This window comes from Macaca mulatta, chromosome 5 (genome assembly GCF_049350105.2).
Source record: "Macaca mulatta isolate MMU2019108-1 chromosome 5, T2T-MMU8v2.0, whole genome shotgun sequence".
Classification (NCBI taxonomy): Eukaryota; Metazoa; Chordata; class Mammalia; order Primates; family Cercopithecidae; genus Macaca; species Macaca mulatta.
The window spans coordinates 65,263,904-65,284,877 of NC_133410.1; the positions used below are offsets into that span (position 1 = coordinate 65,263,904).

The window sequence follows — 20,974 nt, forward strand, 5'->3', positions numbered from 1 at the left end:
AATTGGTAAAATACAGAGTGAGGATTATCCCTATATACTCCAAAGCTATTTCCTGGTTGTACATCTTAGGTGACCAAACTGGACTGTAATTTTTTCTGAATCGCCAAGTCAAGGAAATTTGTCATTCTTGGGGTGACTCCTATCTTAAAACTATAGAAATACGACTGTCATTAACACTAGTCAGACAAGTTTCATCTTAGTTGTTCGCTACATCTTTCCCAGCCCATAAAAACCAAGCTGCAACACTAGATGTAGCACATAAGTCAAAAGCTACATCAGAAGATTCTAATTTTTATCATCACTATTACCAGCATCATCACTGTTATCGTTATCTTCATCATCATCATTACCACCATTATACCTGATACTGCCACAACATCAGAACATTATGTACAGGTAAAGGGGATTTCACTGGGGAGAGTAAGTCTGCAAAGTTTAGCAAGTTGCCATTAAGTGGGTTCTAGTTTTTTGTTAATTGATTGCTTTTTATAATTCAGTTTTTATTTCTGGACACTGTCAAGAAACACGCTATTGTCTGAGGTCTACAGGCCCTTTGACATCTCTGGGAAAGTTTTCAAAAGTTAAAAAGAAAAATAATAATTCAGCAAAATTTTGCTTACTGGGAAAGAATATAAATATATAATTGACCTGAAATCTTAAGGAAATGAGGCATAAGATTTCTTTTATAATCACTCATAAAAACACTACCATTTCTGTTCTCTAGTAATGTAATTGAAATCAAATTTTCTAATATTAATAGGTTTTCTTAGGAATAATGAAAAATATGAATGCCATTATAGATTTTGGAATAATGTACTTTTCAATATAGATTTTGAATTAGCAACCAGCAAACTGCAGGTTCTCAAAACTTCATAAATTTTCAAATGACTTCCTTTTGTAGACTCTCTTTTTTCCAAAGTTCCAGGAGAAAGTGAAGATAGAGGCCATTACCCATTTGATCATTACACTTCTCTGCTCCTTATGCACAATTCTCACCCTAATGATTTAAAGTTTTCTATGGAAAAAGGTTTATTTATTCTCAGAAAGCCTGATCTACCAGACTGTTATAACTAGCTAATGCAAAACAAACTTAAGACCTTACTGTCACAGTGCACTTTTATAGTCATTAAAAGAAACATGTTATCAAATATTAATAAAGTTATAAATACTGTATTAAAAATGCTATGCCTGAGTAGGCTTTTTTATCTGAGGCTGATATTAAACAACAGAATTCTGGTATGAAAAACTACATGAAATGTGTCTGAAAGAAGGCGTTTCTTTGAAGAGCTTTGACAATGTTGGTTCTGGGAAACACTAATTAACAAGTCATCAAAAGAGATAAAGAGGTATAAGGAAGAGGTAGGATTAAGAATGTAGAACAGAGTGAAAAGGAAACAAGTTTAGGTGGAGTTGCACAGTTGTATAAGGTAATGCTAAAAAAACAGAAACAAAGATGTATCTACCTAAAAGTCAGTTGGTCCTGGATGGGATGAGAATGAAAAGGTTCACATATTCACAGGAAATATGTAATTCACCAAATATGTTCCCTGATTGCAAACTCTTCTCTTTTGCAAGGTTTATTTAGAATGATACAGAATAGAGATTGAAGAAGCAGCTGAGGATGTTTTGAATTTGAAATCATGAATGTTTATGTTACAGCCCTTCCTCCAATGGACAATTATATAACATAATCTCTCAAGATATGAAAAATAACTAGGGTTCAAACTTCATGTAGATTAAGCTTAATGCGGCCATACAATGTAACTGTAACCATACACTGCTTTATCTGTATGATGCAGAACCACCATATTTTCTAATTCTCTTTCATCTAATTGATTGACTTTGATGATAAAACAACTAACTGATCTATTAATTTATATTATGCAAATAATTTACATTTGTTGGAGAAACATTATAGAAAATAGGCCAGAGGTGGTGGCTCATGCTTGTAATTCCAACACTTTGGGAGGCCAAGATGGGCAGATCGCTTGAGCTTAGCAGTTTGAGACTAGCCTGGGCAACATGGTGAGACCACTGACTCTATTAAAAAGATACAAAAAAAAAATAGCTGGGTAGGGTGGTGCACCCCTGTGGTTCCAGATATTCAGGAGGCTGAGGTGGGAGGATCACTTGAATCCAGTGGGGCAGAGGTTGCAGTGTGCTGAGATTGTACTACTGCACTCCAGCGTGGGTGACAGAGTGAGGCTCTGTCTCAAAAAAGAAAAAAAAAAAAGAAAGAAAATAAAAAAAAGAAAAATTAGAAAATATAGTTAAGTTAAAAGTAAACAAAAAAATCTATAATTTTATTACATAGAGATTACTGCAGTTGACGTCATGGTGTTTCCATCTGCATTTATCAAACCTATAATTAAAACTTGTTATATTATGTATTTAATTGTGTCTATAAGTCTTTATATGTCCCTGTGCATGATATGGCTGTAGTTTACAAAAATACAATCAGACTACAACTAATGTTTTGCAACCTGCTTCAGTTTTTTAAAAAAGCAAGTCAATTTCTCTTTGGCAACATGAGGACAGAAATCATGTCTATTTTGCTTATCGATATATTTCCAGTAGCTAACCTGGGCTCAATAATGATTTGTTAAGTGAATGAGCATTATGGTCTATCCTCTTTGAGGCATTTGAGGTTTCTAGGTTTTCAAGTAACATAAAGGACCAATGTATAAATTACAATTCATGTACTATGAGTTGAAGGAGAGGCAGGTAGATTTTGATTGTTATTATCTGATTTGAACCAATTCTTTCCTCTTTCATAGGCACAGCATATCTTCCCAAAGATCTTGGCCACTGTGGACTACGATCTTTACATTTCTTGGAGTGGCAGCAATCTTGGGAGTAACTATTGGTCTTCTTGTTCATTTTCTGGCAGTTGGTCAGTATAGATTATTTTCAATTTTCATCCTTGCTATAAATCTTTTAGTTTTAAAAATTGAAAAAAAAACCATGAACATTAAATTTCTTCTTGGGAGTTTTCTTATTTACTTACTATTTTATTTCAACACAGTTTATTATAATACAGAAGTTTATAAAATTTTTTGAATCAGAGGCCTCCTTGTAAATTATATCACCAACTATGGGGGCAGGAGCAAGACAAATGTTCAATGCTTTGATGTCAATATTCCTTGTCATTAAAGGAGCTTATAGTAGGCTTGTAGTTGAATTGTTACATCCTGTAGTAAATACATCTCACACTTTAGAGATTCCTTCTCTTCTTGGCTCAATTCTGCTATTGGTTATTAAGATATGATGAATAAGTAACAATGAAAAATCTACAAATCTACAAATAACTCTTTTAATAGTAGATAGTCAACCATGGTTGAATGGCTAAATGTTTGCACAAACATGGTTTTAGTTTTAAAACTTTTATTAACAGTATACTCACAAAGCTTAGTTTCCAATTTATTTTTACCTTTCTGAAAAATAAGTCCTTAAACTTGTGTAGTTATTTAATGTTTGAAAATAAACTTGACATCCATTGTTCCACTTTATCTTCCCAATAATCCTGTGAGCTAGGGATGACAGATTTTACCACTATCCTTATTTTCACATACAGTACACTGGGGCTCAGAAAAGTAAAATGACTTGCTTGATATCACAAGCTTTTAAGTAGCATATTAATATACTTAATAGTTTAAGTAATTATACCACTTTATCATGATTTTTCTGAGCTTTATATCTCTGAAATATGTAACCCTATACAATAATGCAATGTCAACAAATTTTGGCTGACTTAGCAAAAATGACATTTTTTTCTTTCAACCTGGCTTCTTTTCCTTTGTTTCTCCTCAGTCCTCTTAAGCCTTGTCTTTCAGAAGGATAATGGGTGCTCAATCTCCTGTCTGCCATATCTATCCATGAAATTTTCTTTCCCTCTACTCATTAAAAAATAACGTTCTTCACAAAATTTCCTTAAAGACAGCACTCTGAGTTTTCAAAATCAAGCCCTTGTGAATAAATCCAGTTTTTCAATATACACTTTGCATCTTAACAGGTCCCCTTTCCTGGGGAAGCAGTGTCAATGGAAAGGAGTGGTGCAAAGGGGAACTACAGCACCCTGGCTGGAGCAGGAGGTGCATGGGACGAGAATTCACCCTTGAATGCCTCTACATGGTCAACCACCTACTATTTCAGATATAAGGCTAGAGTAGCTTAAATTGCTTAAAGTTGAATTACTTGAACTGCACTCCTTGTGAAGTAAAAATGGATACAAACTCTGCGGTAAAAGTTGTTTGAAGTCAGTTTGAAAGATGGGTTTTTGCTCTAGGACTCTGGCTTAGGAACGAATATAATATTTGTTAATATTGAGAACAACTTAAGCTGGATAACAGATATTGTAATCTTTCATTTAAGTGGTATGAAATTAGCTGATTGGCAGCTATTGTAATCCCTCATTGAAGTAGTATGAAATTAGTTTCCCTGTCTAAATACATCTATTATTTCTCAATCAATTTTTTTTAAACTTTTGAGTTTCCACTTTTTCGATTAACTCAGAAATAAGTATTTCATGAAGATCATTATTCTAGAATGACTTTGGTTCATCTCTTTCTCAACCGTTTTACTTAACAATGTTATTTCCAAAAGATTATATACACATGTATAACCAATTTCATAATTCTTCAGATAGTTTATCTAATAGTTCCAAACCCTACCTTCTTCTCAGAATCAGCTGTCGAGCGCTTTTGAAGTAGTGTTTATTCCCTAGGGCCTACCCTTAGGTTAGCTGATTCAGCTGGACCAGGGCAGGACCTACCCATGCATGCCTTTTGGAAAGTCTGTAGAGATTATGATATATAGGTGGTGTTACAATCTATTAGTATAAAACAGTGTTTTAGAGAAGTAATAAAATAATGTCTATCTTAAGAAAAAAGACTTTATAAACTTTGAAATGGAGGGCAGTTTACCATGTAAAGATTAATGTTTCTATGTCTGTAAAACTGAAAATCACTGACCACAGTATAGAATATGGAATAGACTTCCATTCAGTTTATCTAAATAATTATATTAGCTCAAGCTGCCATATCAAAATCCACAGACTGGCTAGGTTAAACAACAGACATTTTTCACAATCCTGGAGACTGGACTTTTAAGACCAATATGCTGGTTGGTTTCCGAGGAGACCTCTTTTCTGGCTTGCAAATAGCTGGATTCTTACTGTGCCTTCCTGTGGCCTTTCCTCTGTGTGTATTTTGGGAGATGGCATGAAGTGAGTGAGTGAGAGAGAGAGAGAGAGAGAGAGAGCATGCACGAGAGAGAGATGTGGTCTCTCTTTTATAAGGAGACTAGTCCTATTGGATTCATGTCTCAACCTTATGACGTCATTTAACCATAATTCCCCCTTAAAGATCATGTCTCCAAATACAGTTACATTGGTGTTTAGGGCTTCAACATACGAATTTTGGAGAGGACACAATTCAATCCATAATAATAATCAAGTGAAAATTAATTGTAAAATGGTACCTTGAACTGACAGAATTCTCCAGTAAAATCATAACTGGAATCAGAAATCTAACCATAATGGTTTCTTGAAATCTGGGCATGATGTATGAGACTTTTGACAAATTAATCTAACTACTTGTAAATACCCTGGTTCAGCATTCTGGGTGTAACACAAAGTTAGCAGATTCTAATTATTTACTTTAATTCATTTGGTGACAAACTTCACAGACAAAATGATAAAATAGTAGAAAGAAGAGGGTGTTAGAGTTTATTGTAATTTAGTTTTTGTTTGTTTTTGTTTTTTTGTTTTTTGGAGATGGAGTCTCACTCTATTGCCAAGGCTGGAATGCAGTGGCACGATTTCAGCTAACTGCCACCTCCACCTCCCATATTCAAACGATTCTCCTGCCTCATCCTGCCAAGTAGCTGGGACTACAGGCATGCACCAACACTCCCAGTTAATTTTTTCTTTTTTTTTTTTTTTTTTGTAGAGATGTGGTTTCACCATGTTGGCTAGGCTGGTCTTGAACTCCTGACCTCAAGTAATCCTTCCGCCTCTGCCTCCGAAGTTCTGGGATTACAGTCGTGAGCCACTGCACCAGGCTCCAATTTAGTTTTTGTAATTAATAAAGAAAATCCCAGCGGGTTAAATACACCAAGACAGCACAGCTGATTTGTGATGGGGCTGGAACTAGCTCCTCTAGCTTCATATGCATTTGTCTTTTCAGGAAACTTCTCAGACAGACTTTGGCATTGGGGCTTTTGTATGTACTGGTTACCATAAGGAAAAATATAGGAATCTATGGAAATATAGGAAACCAGTTTTTATTTTATTTTATTTTATTTTATTTTAAAGTTATTTCTAACTTATAGCGTAACAAATTATTTCAGCTCAGGAGATCATACTTTTCAGTCACTTAGCGACTACATGGTGTATGGTAAAGGTGGATCAAAAGCACAAGTGCTCTCAAAATACAGGAATGGCTAATTACTTAAACAAAACAGGGCATTGTTTCATATTAGTTCCTGTTTTTTTTGAGATGGGGGTCTCACTCTGTCACCAAGTCTGGAGTGCAGTGGTGCAATCACAGCTCACTGTAGCCTTGAACTCCTGGGCTCAAGCAATTCTCCCACTTTAGCCTCCTCAGTAGCATGACTACAGGCGTGTGCCACCATGCCTGGTAATTTTAAAAATTTTTTGTAGAGTCAGGGTCTCACTATGTTGCCCAGGCTGGTCTTGAACTCCTGGACTCAAGCAATCCTCCCACCTCGACTTCAAAAAGTGCTAGGACTATAGGTATAATCCACCACATCTGGGCAGTTCCTATTTTTAAAAGATTTGTCCTGTTTTAAATTGTGGTGACCTAATGTACCAGGTGAAACAGTTTGTATTTGGGGAAAGGAAAAGATGGAGATATGAGACCTTGTGACACACAGCAAGCACCACCTATCATATGCTGTAGAGAAATAAAAGGGCACCATGCTTTTACACTGTTGGTGGGAGAGTAAATTAGTTCAACCATTGTGGAAGACAGTGAGGTGATTCCTCAAGGATCTAGAACCAGAAATACCATTTGACCCAGCAATCCCATTACTGGGTATATACCCAAAGGATTATAAATCATTCTCCTATAAAGATACATGCACCCTTATGTTTATTGCAGCACTGTTCACAATAGCAAAGACTTGGAACCAACCCAAATGCCCATCAATGATAGACTGGATAAAGAAAATATGGCACGTATACACCATGGAGTACTAGCCAGCTACAAAAAGGATGAGTCCATATCCTTTGCAAGGACATGGATGAAGCTGGAAACCATCATTCTCAGCAAACTAACACAGGAACAGAAAATCAAACACCGCATGTTCTCACTCATAAGTGGGAATTGAACAATGAAAACACATGGACACAGGGAGGGGAACATCAGACACCGGGGCCTGTTGGGAGGTGGGGGTCTAGGGGAGGGATAGCATTAGGATAAATACCTAATGTAGGTGACAGGTTGATGGGTGCAGCAAACCACCATGGCACGTGTAAACCTATGTGACAAATCTGCACGTTCTGCACATGTATCCCAGAACTTAAAGTATACTCCTACTACTACTACTACTACTACTACTAATAATATAATAATGGCACTATGGAGTCCTCCAGGAATAACATCAAGGAATAGAAACCAGGCCAGCAGGCAAAGGGCATGCAAAAGGGTGCAAGACAGGGTATATCATCCAGAAAGTGAAGGATGACTGATGCTTGTATGTTTCCTTTATTAAAATTGCTTAGAAAGATTAATTGGGTAATTGCTAGGCTGAGTTTAGACTATACATGTAAAAGATGTTTTATCTCTAGTGCATACTCAGGTGGATTGTTAGTGATTGCAGGCATTGCTGTTTTGAGAAGGGTGCTGAGGGTATATCTGGACTTGGCAGGACAGTAATGTCTATTATCACATAAAGGGAAAGGTGGGGTCATTGAATGAACGATACGGATTTGCCATTTCTGGAATAAACTATTGTTCACTCCTCTCCTTTTATTTTTCTCCCTCCCTTGGATTTTTTCTAAACTTGGGTTGAATGTTGAGGTAGAGGTATAAATGGTTAAGGCAGAGGTATAAATGTTGCGGCAGAGGTATAAATGGATTATTTCTAAAGCTGGGTTGAATGTTGAGGCAGAGGTATAAATTGCTTTAAAGTCACTTTCCACTTTAAAATTCATTGAGGTTTTTTTTTTTTTCCTTAATTTTGCAGAGAAGACTTACTATTATCAAGGTGATTTTCATATTTCTGGAGTCACGTACAATGACAATTGTGAAAATGTAGCTTCACAAGCCAGCACAAATCTAAGCAAAGATATTGAGACTAAGGTAAATCAGAGATTTTTAAAGTTAATTTTATCATAAATTTGATTGAAATATATATGGTGACTCTTTTTTTTCTCTTGTCAGATGTTAAATGCATTTCAAAATTCCAGTATATATAAGGAATATATCAAATCTGAGGTCATCAAACTTCTGTAAGTACAAGTTCATTCAAGATTTTATGAAAGGAAAGTAGGTGATATATCATACAACCTTGATTTTAGATAACAATAACACCAAAAAACAAACATAAAGAAAAACAGAAACAAAGGAACAGAAAGAAAGGAAGGAACGAAGGAAACAGAAAAAAGAAAAAGAAAAAGAAAAATCAAGTTCTCCATGAATGAAAGTATCACTGTATCTAGCAAATTTCTGTTCTAGGCAAGAGTAGTTATACACAAATCTTTAATCTTCATACCTGCAAAAGAATTATAAGGTTATTGGTGGTGGTCAGTCCTAACTGACTGTTATGATGAAAGAAAATTATAACTCCATCGAAAACAAATAATTCAACTGTTTGTTTTTAGCCCATACCTTCCCTAAAAACATCCTATTTAGTTTCCTTAATAATTTTCATTCTTGCAATGACTGTGGAACAAAGACAATATTTTAAGATAACATCTGTATAGACATACCTATGAAGGATGCCTGAAGATAGTGGTGGTAGGGAGGGATGCAGGGAGGAAGGTATGGTGTATGGGGGAAGAGTAATGAGGGTAGAGCTCACTTGTAATTGGTAATTGTTAATATCTATTCTGGAGAATTCTGAACTCTCAAAACAAAACAAACAAAAAATCCAGCTGACCTAACCAACCTACTTACCTACAGATAAACAAAAACCTTCAAAGACCCTATAATTGATCATGATTATTTGAAAGTGAAATTATGGATATTTTCAAAAATTCTGATTGATATGGTTTGGTTTGAAAGTCTTCCAAAATGAAGTAATCTCTTTTCCTGATTAATAAAAATAGTGTACTGAATATATAATCGAGATGTTCTTCATGCTTTAGAATTCTCTTTCTGAGCTTTCTCATTGCATAAATCTGTTGTGGGCATACTGGTTATGTATAAAAAAACCATGGGAAGAAGTTTAGCACTGGCTTCTAAACACATGCTGGAAATTATGTTTTGAATGCTTCCCTGCCCTACCTTTACTTTCTCATTGATCTCTTTCTCTAAAATGAAGTTATTAGAGAAATTCTGTATGAGAGCACTGGTTTTTATTGTATTATAGTAAGACTTCATGCCAATCATGTCTTGGCCAGTATTCCGTTTCCTGTATGTGTTTGAAATATTCTGATTTTAGTTTGTGGTCTATATTTTCTTCCTTGAATAGTATGTCTGAACTAGACATACTAGAAGATTTTTTACGTATCTTTGCATTTTATACATGTTTAGATAGTATCTGTATATTTTTCTTTAATATATGTAAAGAAAATGTGATAATTAAAATGCGTGAAATTTAATATGTTCACAAAACCTCTAAAAGATCAAGAAACAGTACATTAAAAAATGTCTGTTGTTTCTAGGCCTAATGCCAATGGTTCAACTGTACAGTTACAGCTGAAATTCAAGTTTCCTCCAGCAGAGAGAGTTAGCATGAGGACTAAAATCAAGGCTATATTACATCAGATGTTGAAAAACAACATGGCATCCTGGAACGCAGTTCCCGCTTCCATTAAACTCAAGGGTATTTGACTTATTTCCATTATTTTCTATTACATAGGTTTTTTTCTGTATTTTTTTTTAAAAGTACTAAAAAGTGAACTAAGAGTTTTAGTAATTTGGGAAAAAAATATGCGTACCTAACTCCGTCACCCCTAGCAATGACTTGGTAGTGGAAAGGGCAGTGCCAAGGAATCATTGTCTCAAGAATGATAGGAATGAGGGTTACATTGCAAGCATGGATGTAAGTTTGGAAGGGTTTGGCTATTATGCATGGGAAAGGGGGTGAAGGGTTCTAACTGAGTATCTTTTTTTTTTTTTTTGAGATGGAGTCTTGCTCTGTTGCCCAGGCTGGAGTGCAACGGCACGATCTCGGCTCACTGCAACCTCTGCCTCCCAGGTTCAAGCAATTCTCCACCTCAGTCTGGTACTACAGGCGTCTGCCACCATGCCTGGCTAATTTTTTTGTATTTTTGGTAGAGAGGGGGTTTTATCATGTTAGTCAGGCTGGTCTCAATCTCTTGACCTTGTGATCCGCTCGCCTCGGCCTCCCAGAGTGCTGGGATTACAGGCGTGAGCCACGGAGCCCAGGCAAAGTATTTTTCTTTTCTTCTCCCTACTTTTGCCAGGATCTCATGACAGAAAGCAGATTTAGGGCTTTCTTGGTGTTTCAGTAAGGAGACTGCAGGAGTAAGAACAATGTTGGGGATGCGAGTTCTTACCGATTCTTGTGAGAAAACTGGAGTAATACCACTTTTTTTTTTTTTTTTTTTTTTGAGACGGAGTCTCGCTCTGTCGCCCAGGCTGGAGTGCAGTGGCCGGATCTCAGCTCACTGCAAGCTCCGCCTCGCGGGTTCGGGCCATTCTCCTGTCTCAGCCTCCTGAGTGGCTGGGACTACAGGTGCCCGCCACCTCGCCCGGCTAGTTTTTTGTATTTTTTAGTAGAGACGGGGTTTCACCGTGTTAGCCAGGATGGTCTCGATCTCCTGACCTAGTGACCCGCCCGTCTCGGCCTCCCAAAGTGCTGGGATTACAGGCTTGAGCCACCGCGCCCGGCCTTAATACCACTTTTAAAGAAAAAAAAATTGTCTGGAAAATTCCCTAGAAAATAAGGGAAGAAAATGTTAAGATTTTGCCTCCTTACAGAAAGTGAAGTTTGTAAAGATCGTGAAGGTTCTGCAAAGGTCTTGAAACTGTCACTTGGATTGTTAAAAGGCCAGCTAGGTGATAAGCACGTGGTTTCAGAGTCCAGTTTCATGGTTCTTGCAGCCAGACTATTAATCCTAGCGTCCTTGAGGACTTGAAAGGCCAGCAACATCTGCCAGTTACTGCTCCTTTGCCACACAAGAAAGATCCTGTTACCAGTGAATCACTAGTAAGAAGTGAACCTGAGGTATAACTTTTCAAAAGAGCAATATAATTTTTCTGTGAGTAGCTTTTGGGAAAGAGGGATACATTGTTTACTCTCTTTCTGTGTCCCATAGAGTATAGTCATCATTTTCTGGTGTTTCTTTAGCTTCCTCCTCTTCTTCTTCTCTCTGAAGTCTTTTATCAATAGGACAAAGATTTAAATTTAAGTTCTCAAAATTTCATGATTCATTCTTAGTAAGGAGATTTCCCTAAAAAGCAGGATAGGCCCGATGAAGTATAATTTTAATTGGCACATTTTTCCTTAAAATATATATAATTCTCGGCATTTCAGAGTAAAGAGAATTATCATGGGGAAGAAATCCCTGCCAAGATCTCTTAAAAATATTTGTAAGGGTGCCAGCTTCTTACAGCACTGAATATTTTACTTCAATAATCATAAGACTGATTTTTGTTTTTTATTCCTTTTTCTCTTTTTCTAGGCTACCTAGCAGAGATATGGAGAGATGGCTGTAATATAACAAATAAGAGTCAGAGGGGCTGAAAATACCTGAACTACTCCAAATAGTTAAATGTTGGACAATATTGGGTTAGGAAAGTTAGCATTTATGTTCTTAGGTTGAAGTCAATTGCTTGGTGGTATTTGGTCAATTTTATATTTTGTGTTTCACTTTCAGAAATCAGCAAGGCTGCTTCTGAAATGCTTACCAACAACTGTAAGTTAAGGACCTTTTTATTATAAATTTGATGAACTCACAGGTATTTTCTCATTATTTTTCTATTAAAAATATTTGAAATATATCATGTGGAAATCCCATAACACACTTTCCAAATTACTGGATATACTAGATATTGACTTAGAATTTCTCTTTGAAAAACAGTGGTCTATTAATTTTAACATTTATTTAAACATATATAAAAAGTTAAATAAGAATTGATTCCAAATAATAAAATTGTGAGTGAAAAGTATCATATTTAAATATGTTAAAATGAGAAAGACTGAAGGAAATGACAATTTAGGATAAGAAGAAAATATAAAACCTGGCTATATAAAATATATTTATTAAAGATAAAAACAGTTCTGCATCTTAAACATTATTATTATTTTTTGCTTTAGAGGTGGGATGTTGCTATGTTGTGTGGGCTGTAGTGCAATTCACAGGTGCAATTATAGTGGACTAGCCTGGAACTCTTGGGCTCAAGTAATCCTCCTGCCTCAGCCTCCCAATTAGCTGGGCCTAATGGGAGCACATCACTGTCCCGTTACATCTTTTGAATACATTCTCTTTAGAGTATCATGTTGTCCACAAGGTACATTCATGCATTCATTCACTCCATGGATATTTATGGAGTATCTTTTGTTCACATGGTGTCTTACAGACAGCAGTGCATATACTATGCAAGATGTAGACACCAATGAGGCAAAGTCTCCACCTTCAAGAATCTGCTTAGAGACAAGAGTTGTAACACGTAGACACAACAAAAGATAGTGGTTGAAAGATGTTTGAGACTGGAAAAGAGAATAAGTAAGAACCACTCAAACCAAGATAGAATACAGAACCAACACAGGAATATCTTGTAGGAAAGAAACATCATCAATTAGAAGATGTTGAATAATCACTGAAGGTTTCAAGTAATTTTTAATGATATATTTTTTATAATGCATAATCAAAGATACCTGCTCTTGTGTAAATTAATCCTTTCTCTAGGTTGTGGGAGACAACTAGCCAACAGTATCATAACTGACAACAGAATTGTGAATGGAAAAAATGCCCTTTTGGGGGCATGGCCATGGCAGGCCAGCATGCAATGGAAAGGCCATCACTACTGTGGAGCCTCTCTGATCAGCAGCAGGTGGCTATTATCTGCAGCTCACTGCTTTGCTAAGTAAGTTTGAACATTTGACTAAATGAAGGATGCTGGGTGCAAAACTATTTTGGATAGTATGTAGGGGTTAACTTACTGTGTCAAGGTTCACCAAGACCATATAAAATTTACAATCATATAGAACATTTACGATCACCTGCATAATTAAAGAGCAGGAAAAGCATTTAAATTAGGGAAGGAGAGAAAAGCGAATGGAAGTATTAACATTTTCCAAATAGGTACCTTGGCCTGACATTAAGTGCTTTACTTAACATCATTTCATTTAATCACAACATTCAATTCTGTATGGAAGGTATAGTTTAAACTATTTGAAGACGAGGAAACCAAGGCTCACTCAGGAAAGGTGACAAATCTTGCCTAAGATCACTCAGCTCTTTTGTTTGTTTGTTTGTTTGTTTGTTTGTTTTTTGAGATGTAGTCTCACTCTGTTGCCCAGGCTGGAGTGCAATGGCGCGATCTCAGCTCACTGCAACCTCTCCCTCCTGGGTTCAAATGATTCTCCTGCCTCAGCCTCCTGAGTAGCTGGGATTACAGGCACGTGCCACCGTGTCCAGCTAATTCTTGTATTTTTAGTAGAGATTGGGTTTTACCATGTTAGTCGGACTGGCCTTTTTTGTTTTGTTTTGTTTTTGTTTTTGTTTTAGTCAGACTGGTCTTGAACTCCTGACCTCGGGTGACCCGCCTGCCTCAGCCTCCCAAATTGCTGGGATTATAGGCATGAGCCGCCGTGCCCAGCCTAGCTCTTAAATAATAGAAATTGAATGTGAATTTAAGTATGTCTGACTCCAGTTACTAGGTGCTTCCTTGTCTTGCCATCCAGAAATTTATAATCTAGTTGAAAAAATTTAAATGTCATATATTAAAAGTACAAGGCTGCATAGTGTTGTAAACATAACATGTATTACAAAGATAGTAAGTACTATGGAAATTTGAAGAAGAAAGACAGCATATCCATCTGATGTAAAATTTAACCTGGACCCAAAAATTGAGTATATCCAAAGGAAGATAAATTGTTCTACGAAAAAGACATATGCACTTGTATGTACACCACAGCTGTATTTACAATAACAAAAACATTAATTCAACCTAGATGTCCAGCAATGGTGAACTGGATAAAGAAAATGTGGATAATATACCCCATGGAATACTATGCAGCCATAAAAAAGAATAAAATCATGGACTTTGCAGGAACATGGATGCAGTTGCAGGCTATTATCCTAACTAAATGAATTAACGCTGGAACAGAAAATTAAATACCACAGTTCTCCCTTATAAGTGAGAGCTAAACATTGAGTACATATGGATACAAGGAAGGTAACAATAGATATTAGGGCCTACTTGAGGGTGGTAGAAGGGTGAGGGTCAAAAAAGTAGCTATTGAAACCGAGGGTATGTGGCAATAAGACTAATTTTGGACCCCATCCACTTATGGGATTGAGGATGCTTATGTGATTCCTGACCAAATTAAATGTTTAGAAACTGGATGGAACTGAAGAAGCAGGGGAAAACATCAGTGACTCTACTTGAAAGGATCGGCAGAAATCTGACAAGTCAGAGTCCTCAGCATTATTTTTATGTGACTGCAACATTTACAACAGCTCCATGTCAAAGATATTTTTCCAAATAGAATTTCAGTGGGTTATAGTGTTGTTTGGAAACCTCATGCCTTAAATTTGTGAGATAATCACCACTACGAACACTGTTGTGACCCAGAAACTGAGTGTATTCTAATTACATTGTGTCCTCTAGGAAAAATAATTCAAAAGATTGGACTGTCAACTTTGGAATTGTAGTAAATAAACCATATATGACACGGAAAGTCCAAAACATTATTTTTCATGAAAATTATAGCAGTCCTGGGCTTCATGATGATATTGCCCTTGTGCAGCTTGCTGAAGAAGTTTCTTTTACGAAGTACGTTCGCAGGATTTGTCTTCCTGAAGCCAAAATGAAGCTCTCAGAAAATGACAGTGTTGTTGTTACAGGATGGGGAACACTTAACATGAATGGTAAGTTTTTTTATAAAATCATAATAGCTGCATGGGAATAACTGTTTAATCAATCAATCATCCCCTCATGCCATTAATCAATCAGTAAATATACTGAAAAGAAAACCAAGTGGTAGGACAAAAAGCATGATGTCAAATTGTCTTCACTTTCTAAAATATCTCTAGGAATAGGAATTGGAAAAATTGAAATTATGTTAGGCAGCCAACAATTACAAACACCTGAAAGAGACTAATCTAACCTGGGACTGGCCTGACTCTTGGTGACCAAGAGAATCTGCTTTATCCTGCAGATATTCTTTGTCCCAGCAAAGTCTAAGATCTGCATAATATGCAGTACTTATTGCTTTTAGGTTCATTGCCAGTGATACTTCAAGAAGCCTTTTTGAAGATTATTGACAACAAAATTTGCAATGCCCCGTATGCATACTCTGGCTTTGTGACTGATACAATGTTATGTGCTGGATTTATGTCAGGAGAAGCTGATGCATGTCAGGTATGTCTAGTTACATTAACCAATTGTTTTCTCCCAAACAGTTAATCAAATGGAAGTTTTTATCCACATAATTTTTTTTTTGTGTTAGTGATATTGACATAGTAGCTTTGTATTTCAATACACTAAAATCTATTAGTATGTTAATCCCATTTATGTACCAGACACTAGCCTACATGCTAGGGATGTGGAGGTGAACACACTCCCGCCCTCGTGAAGTTTCCAATCTAGGAATTCATACAAAGAATAATACTTAGAAGATGTTTGCAAGGTGAATTTTGTCCTACTTTCCAGGCAACCTGCAGGCCTAGAATGTTGTCTTCTCTTTATCCAGAGATGCATCAGGAGTCTGGGCATGTGCCTATGCTACTCGTTCCTCAAAGGCTTCATCATAGAGACTTAAGCTCAGTGCAAGTAGCTAAGTCACCTTCTCCATATTCAAGCTGCACTCATTATATAAGTCAAACTCTGGTTTGCTCAAGTCAACATTTGGCAGTTTTAGGCCATATACTCTGGTTTGTAGCTGTCTTGTGTTTAAAAAAAATCTTAAGGGTTTCAGAGTTCTAAGCCCAAAGAGAGTGAACTGGTTTCAGTGCTCAGGAGGTATTGACAACTCCACAGGACAGGTAAAAGGAAAGTTTTTGTTAAGACAAGAAACATTTTTTTTCTTTTCTTCTTCTAGAATGATTCTGGTGGACCACTAGCTTACCCTGATTCCAGAAATATCTGGCATCTTGTTGGAATAGTAAGCTGGGGTGATGAATGTGGTAAAAAGAATAAGCCAGGTGTCTATACTCGAGTGACTTCTTATCACAATTGGATTATATCCAAGACTAGACTCTGAAAGAAAAGGAATTATACAAAGGAACATAAAGACAACTGCAGGCTATCCTTATCTGTGGCTTCGGGATATCTTTATTTTGATTGTTGGTAAACTAATTGTTTTATTATATATAAAAATATAAATGTCTTTGTTAATATTTTGTTATAGCTAAAACACTGTCCTTGCATTTATTAATCTTTTAAATTAATGTAAGAGATAGGAAGAGGCTGGGTGTAGTGCCTTATGCCTATGATCCTAGCACTTTGGGAGGCCAAGATAGGCGGATTGCTTGAGCCCAGTAGTTTGAGTGCAGCCTGGGAAACATGACTAAATCCATGTTCAAAAAAATACAAAAATTAACTAGGCATGGTGGCGTGCACCTGTAGTCCCAACTATTCAGGAGGCTGAGGTGGGAGGATTGCTTGAGCCCAGCAGGTCGAGGCTGTGATGATTTGTGATTGCGCCACCACTGCACTCCAGCCTGGGCAACAGAGTGAGACCCTGTCTCAAAAAAAAAAAAAAAAAAAAAAAAAAGAAGAAGAAAATAAAAAAGGCTAAAAGGCTAATATATAATTTTTCTTAATAACTGAATTGTGATTCATTTTACCATTATATTCAGAATTGACTTTAATTTGTTTTCCAGAATCAAAAGAAAATAAAATATCAATTTTGAAAGTATGAGAACATATATAGGGGATTTATCAAATGAGTTACTTTTTATTATATCAATTATAATTTCATTTTGTTAAACTGGAACATGTGCGACAGTGTAAATTAATTTTTTACTTATATGTGAAATGATTCATGTACCTCATAAAATCATGCAATCTTGCAGTGAAGAAGGAGTATCAGAGGTCCAACTAGACTGAGTCTTTCAATTTACAGATCAAGAAACTGAAGACCAGAGAAGAGAAATGATTTGCTTAAAGTCACTCTCCATCATCTGTGATAAGTTGATAAATTTATCCTTACACATATTTGTCCTCATTGAGTTTAGATCCAAAATTTGTCAGGAATTAAAGAATGACTTTTGAGTGGCAATTATTTATACAACATTTTCTTCATATTCATCTTTTGTCATTTGCTTTTGCTTACAGCAAAATAATATGAGGTCATCAAGGGCAGAGAACTGTGTGGCATCTCCTTATAGTAAAAGTGCAATCATATGGATGGTTAACTTTGTAATCTCTACAAATAATTTACCTTATGTAATTTTCCAAATGTAAAAGTCACCAAAAATTTAAAGGCCATTAAAATAAACTAAAAAAATACTCCTTTCTTCAGTTGTTTGTAGAGTTACTATTTTATTCTTTATTATAAAATATGGCTCAAATGACATGCATATTGACATCAAGCAAATCTATAACCAACTGTAACAAGATGGTTTCTTTCTCTCCTCACTTCTGTTTCGGGCCAGCCACACACATTTATTGAGTCCCTAATGTGTTTCAGGAAATGTCAGGTATAGATACAATGTCTTCCTTCAAGGATACCACATTTAGGGAATAAAGATAGGCACTAAACACATAAATAAGATAATTTTACATTATGATAAATGTTATAAAGGAAATAAAAAGTAATGTGATAGAAAATGATGAAGCAGATAAGCTATACTTTAGATTGGGAAGTCTGAATGACATCTCTGAGGGGGTAGCCATTTGAGCTGTACCTAAAGAATGAAAAGAGCCAAGCCGGGCGCGGTGGCTCAAGCCTGTAATCCCAGCACTTTGGGAGGCCAAGGCGGGTGGATCACAAGGTCAGGAGTTTGAGACCAGCCTGACCAAGATGGTGAAACCCCGTCTCTACTAAAAATAAAAAATTAGCCGGGCGTGGTGGCACGTGCCTCTAGTTCCAGCTACTTGGGAGGCTGAGGCAGGAGAATCCCTTGAACCTGGGAGGTGGAGGTTGCAGTGAGCCGAGATCACACCACTGCACTCTAGCCCGGGTGACAGAGCGAGACTCCATCTCAAAAAAAAAAAAAAAAAAAAAGAATGAAAAGCCAAAACATAGAAAACATATGAAAGAAAAGATATCCAAAGGGAACAAGTATAAGATCCAGAGAGAGAGAGAAAAGTGAGATGGATATGTGGGGCAGAAAGAGGGCCAATGTGATTGAAACCCCGTGGATAAATGAGAGACGGTAGGAAAGAAGATGGAAGAGGTAGCTGGGGGCCAAGTCAAGTACCACTTGGTAAGCCATGGTAAAGACCTTGGATTTTCATTCTAACTGCAATGGGATGCCCAGGAGTTTTCTGAGCAAAGGGAGTGAGATAATCTAATACATACTTTGAAAAGATTACTTAACTTTGATGAAGACAATTGGCTGGAGTGGGGGTGAAGAGCACAGAATGAGATACAGGCAGACAGTTTAGAAAGCTACTGCAGCTGTCCTAGTAAGAAATGAACACATATTCACCGTTTTCCTTGGGCTAGGACTATACCTTGGTAAGATAACAGAAGACGTCCTTTTATAGTGCAACTCAAAGTAGAACAAACTTTAGTATTACTAAGAGGCCAAAGGTATTGCAGGCTGTGTAATGATTTCCTTGTCTTGAGGATAGTTAATTCAGAGGTCAGATGTTACAAACATTTAATTTATCCCCAACATTATGAGTTGAATCACAGTCTGTCCCTTGCTTCTTCCAGAGGGAAAACAAATGGAACTGAATGAGTAATAACCCCAATATGGAAGAAAGAGGAAAGTGATTGGAAGGAAAGGGTAGACGGGAATTTGAAGGAGGGTGGGAGATTGGTGGAGGAAGAGAAGTTGTGAGACTAAGGGGTCCATGAGAAAGAAATGAAGAGTGAAGATTTCTCAAGATTGAGGCTCTCTGGTTGAACAAGCAGGGAAATGATAGCATGAGTGGCCAATCTCTAGGCTTGGTGCAGGTAAGGAGCAAGTGGCGCAAATTATATAAGGTAAAGCAGTTATTATTCAGCGAAAGGTGGATTCTTTATGGGGTGCAATAGCAGCCTTTACTTCAGTCTTAAGAACTTAGAATCTTTACATTCATATGGACTCTATGTGTGGTGGATCAGCTAAAAGTAAGTGTTTTTTCTTTCTTTCTGGTAGTAATAGACTGCACCCTCCTGGCCTTCTGATGTTAACAGCACTTTGAGAAGTTCACACAAGCAAAGAATTAGAGGTCTGCCTTGAGAAATAAAACCAACGACACTAATCACAATGCATGAAAATTAAAATGCTAAATTGACAAAAGTGTCATTATTTGCATTACAAAATTAGTCACCATTTTATTAAAAAGTAAAAGGTTTTCTTAAAATGCTTTTACAACTCATAAGTGGTATGGAAAAGAAACCAGAGATGAATGATTAAGGAGGTATCTTATGCTCCCCTCATCCCCCAGCTAAGCAGAAAAAAACAAAACAAAATAAAGCAAAAAACAGCTTGGTCTAATTTAATTCTTTCTTCCTGTTTTTAAGTAGGGGAAGTTGAAGTCCATTTTGAAGGAATCCACTGAGCAAGAATTTGACAAAGAGCATACCATTACTGACTAGCGGGACCACAACTATTAGTAAATGTCCATATGTTCTTGAGAAACATAAAAATTTATGTGTTTGAAATATGAAACTCTTTGTGATATAAGATACGGATATCTTGGCTATGAAGCATAAGCCAAGATCTTTTTGTGAATGTAGTGCTAATTAAAATGGCATTTTTTTAAAGATTAAAAAAAATTAATGCCATATATGATAGCACAAAGTTGACAAGGTTGTTCCCTCCTTCTTGCAAAGCCTCCAATTAACCAACTAGTTTTGGCTTTAATAAGGAATTTTTGAAAGTGACTTCCTTGTTCAAGGATTGTGTCTACTGTAGAAACACCTCCAACTTATCAGTGGATGAGAACTCTTTTTTAACTCATAAGGCAGTATTTTGTTATGCAACACAGACTTTTCTATTAATGCATTCAAGGAATACTTTCACTGAAAAATAAATCAGAAGAGACAAAGTGATAACAAGTATCTAAAAATGTTTTTAAGTTTATTTTAAAAAATTTGGTCTTAGAGGCAGGGTGCAGTGGCTCACGTCTGTAATCCCAGCACTTTGTGAGGCCCAGGCGGGCGGATCAGAGGTCAGGAGATCAAGACCATCCTGCCTAACACAGTGAAATTCCGTCTCTACTAAAAAATACAAAAAATTAGCTGGGTGTGGTGGCGGGCGCCTGTAGTCCCAGCTACTTGGGAGACTGAGGCAGGAGAATGGCGTGAATCCCGGAGGTGGAGCTTGCAGTGAGCCGAGATCATGCCATTGCACTCCAGCCTGGGAGACAGAACGAGACTTTGTCTCAAAAAAAAAAAAAAAAAAAAAAAAGTTGGTCTTAGATATTGGTCTAATGGCTCAAAGCCTGCTAGAAGCTTTTCTCCATTGACTAGAATTTTTATTTTTATTTTT

The 20,974-nt window shown here is 36.6% G+C and overlaps 1 protein-coding gene across 1 annotated transcript; it reads left to right on the forward strand.

Moving 5' to 3' along the window:
• The first annotated feature begins 181 nt into the window (after nucleotides 1-181).
• On the forward strand, nucleotides 182-17,846 carry TMPRSS11B (transmembrane serine protease 11B). Its single transcript, XM_015138610.3, has 10 exons — nucleotides 182-396; nucleotides 2,778-2,893; nucleotides 8,209-8,324; nucleotides 8,406-8,473; nucleotides 9,851-10,011; nucleotides 12,032-12,070; nucleotides 13,064-13,241; nucleotides 14,991-15,250; nucleotides 15,601-15,743; nucleotides 16,423-17,846. The coding sequence occupies exons 1-10, from the start codon at nucleotides 389-391 to the stop codon at nucleotides 16,582-16,584; spliced, it is 1,251 nt and encodes a 416-aa protein (XP_014994096.2). The 5' UTR covers nucleotides 182-388; the 3' UTR covers nucleotides 16,585-17,846.
• Nucleotides 17,847-20,974: the final 3,128 nt, after the last annotated feature.

Coding starts and splice junctions, on each gene's coding strand:
- TMPRSS11B (XM_015138610.3), top strand. Junction 10,012..12,031: donor CGCTTCCATTAAACTCAAGG/GTATTTGACTTA, acceptor TTTCACTTTCAG/AAATCAGCAAGGCTGCTTCT. Junction 15,251..15,600: donor GGGAACACTTAACATGAATG/GTAAGTTTTTTT, acceptor TATTGCTTTTAG/GTTCATTGCCAGTGATACTT.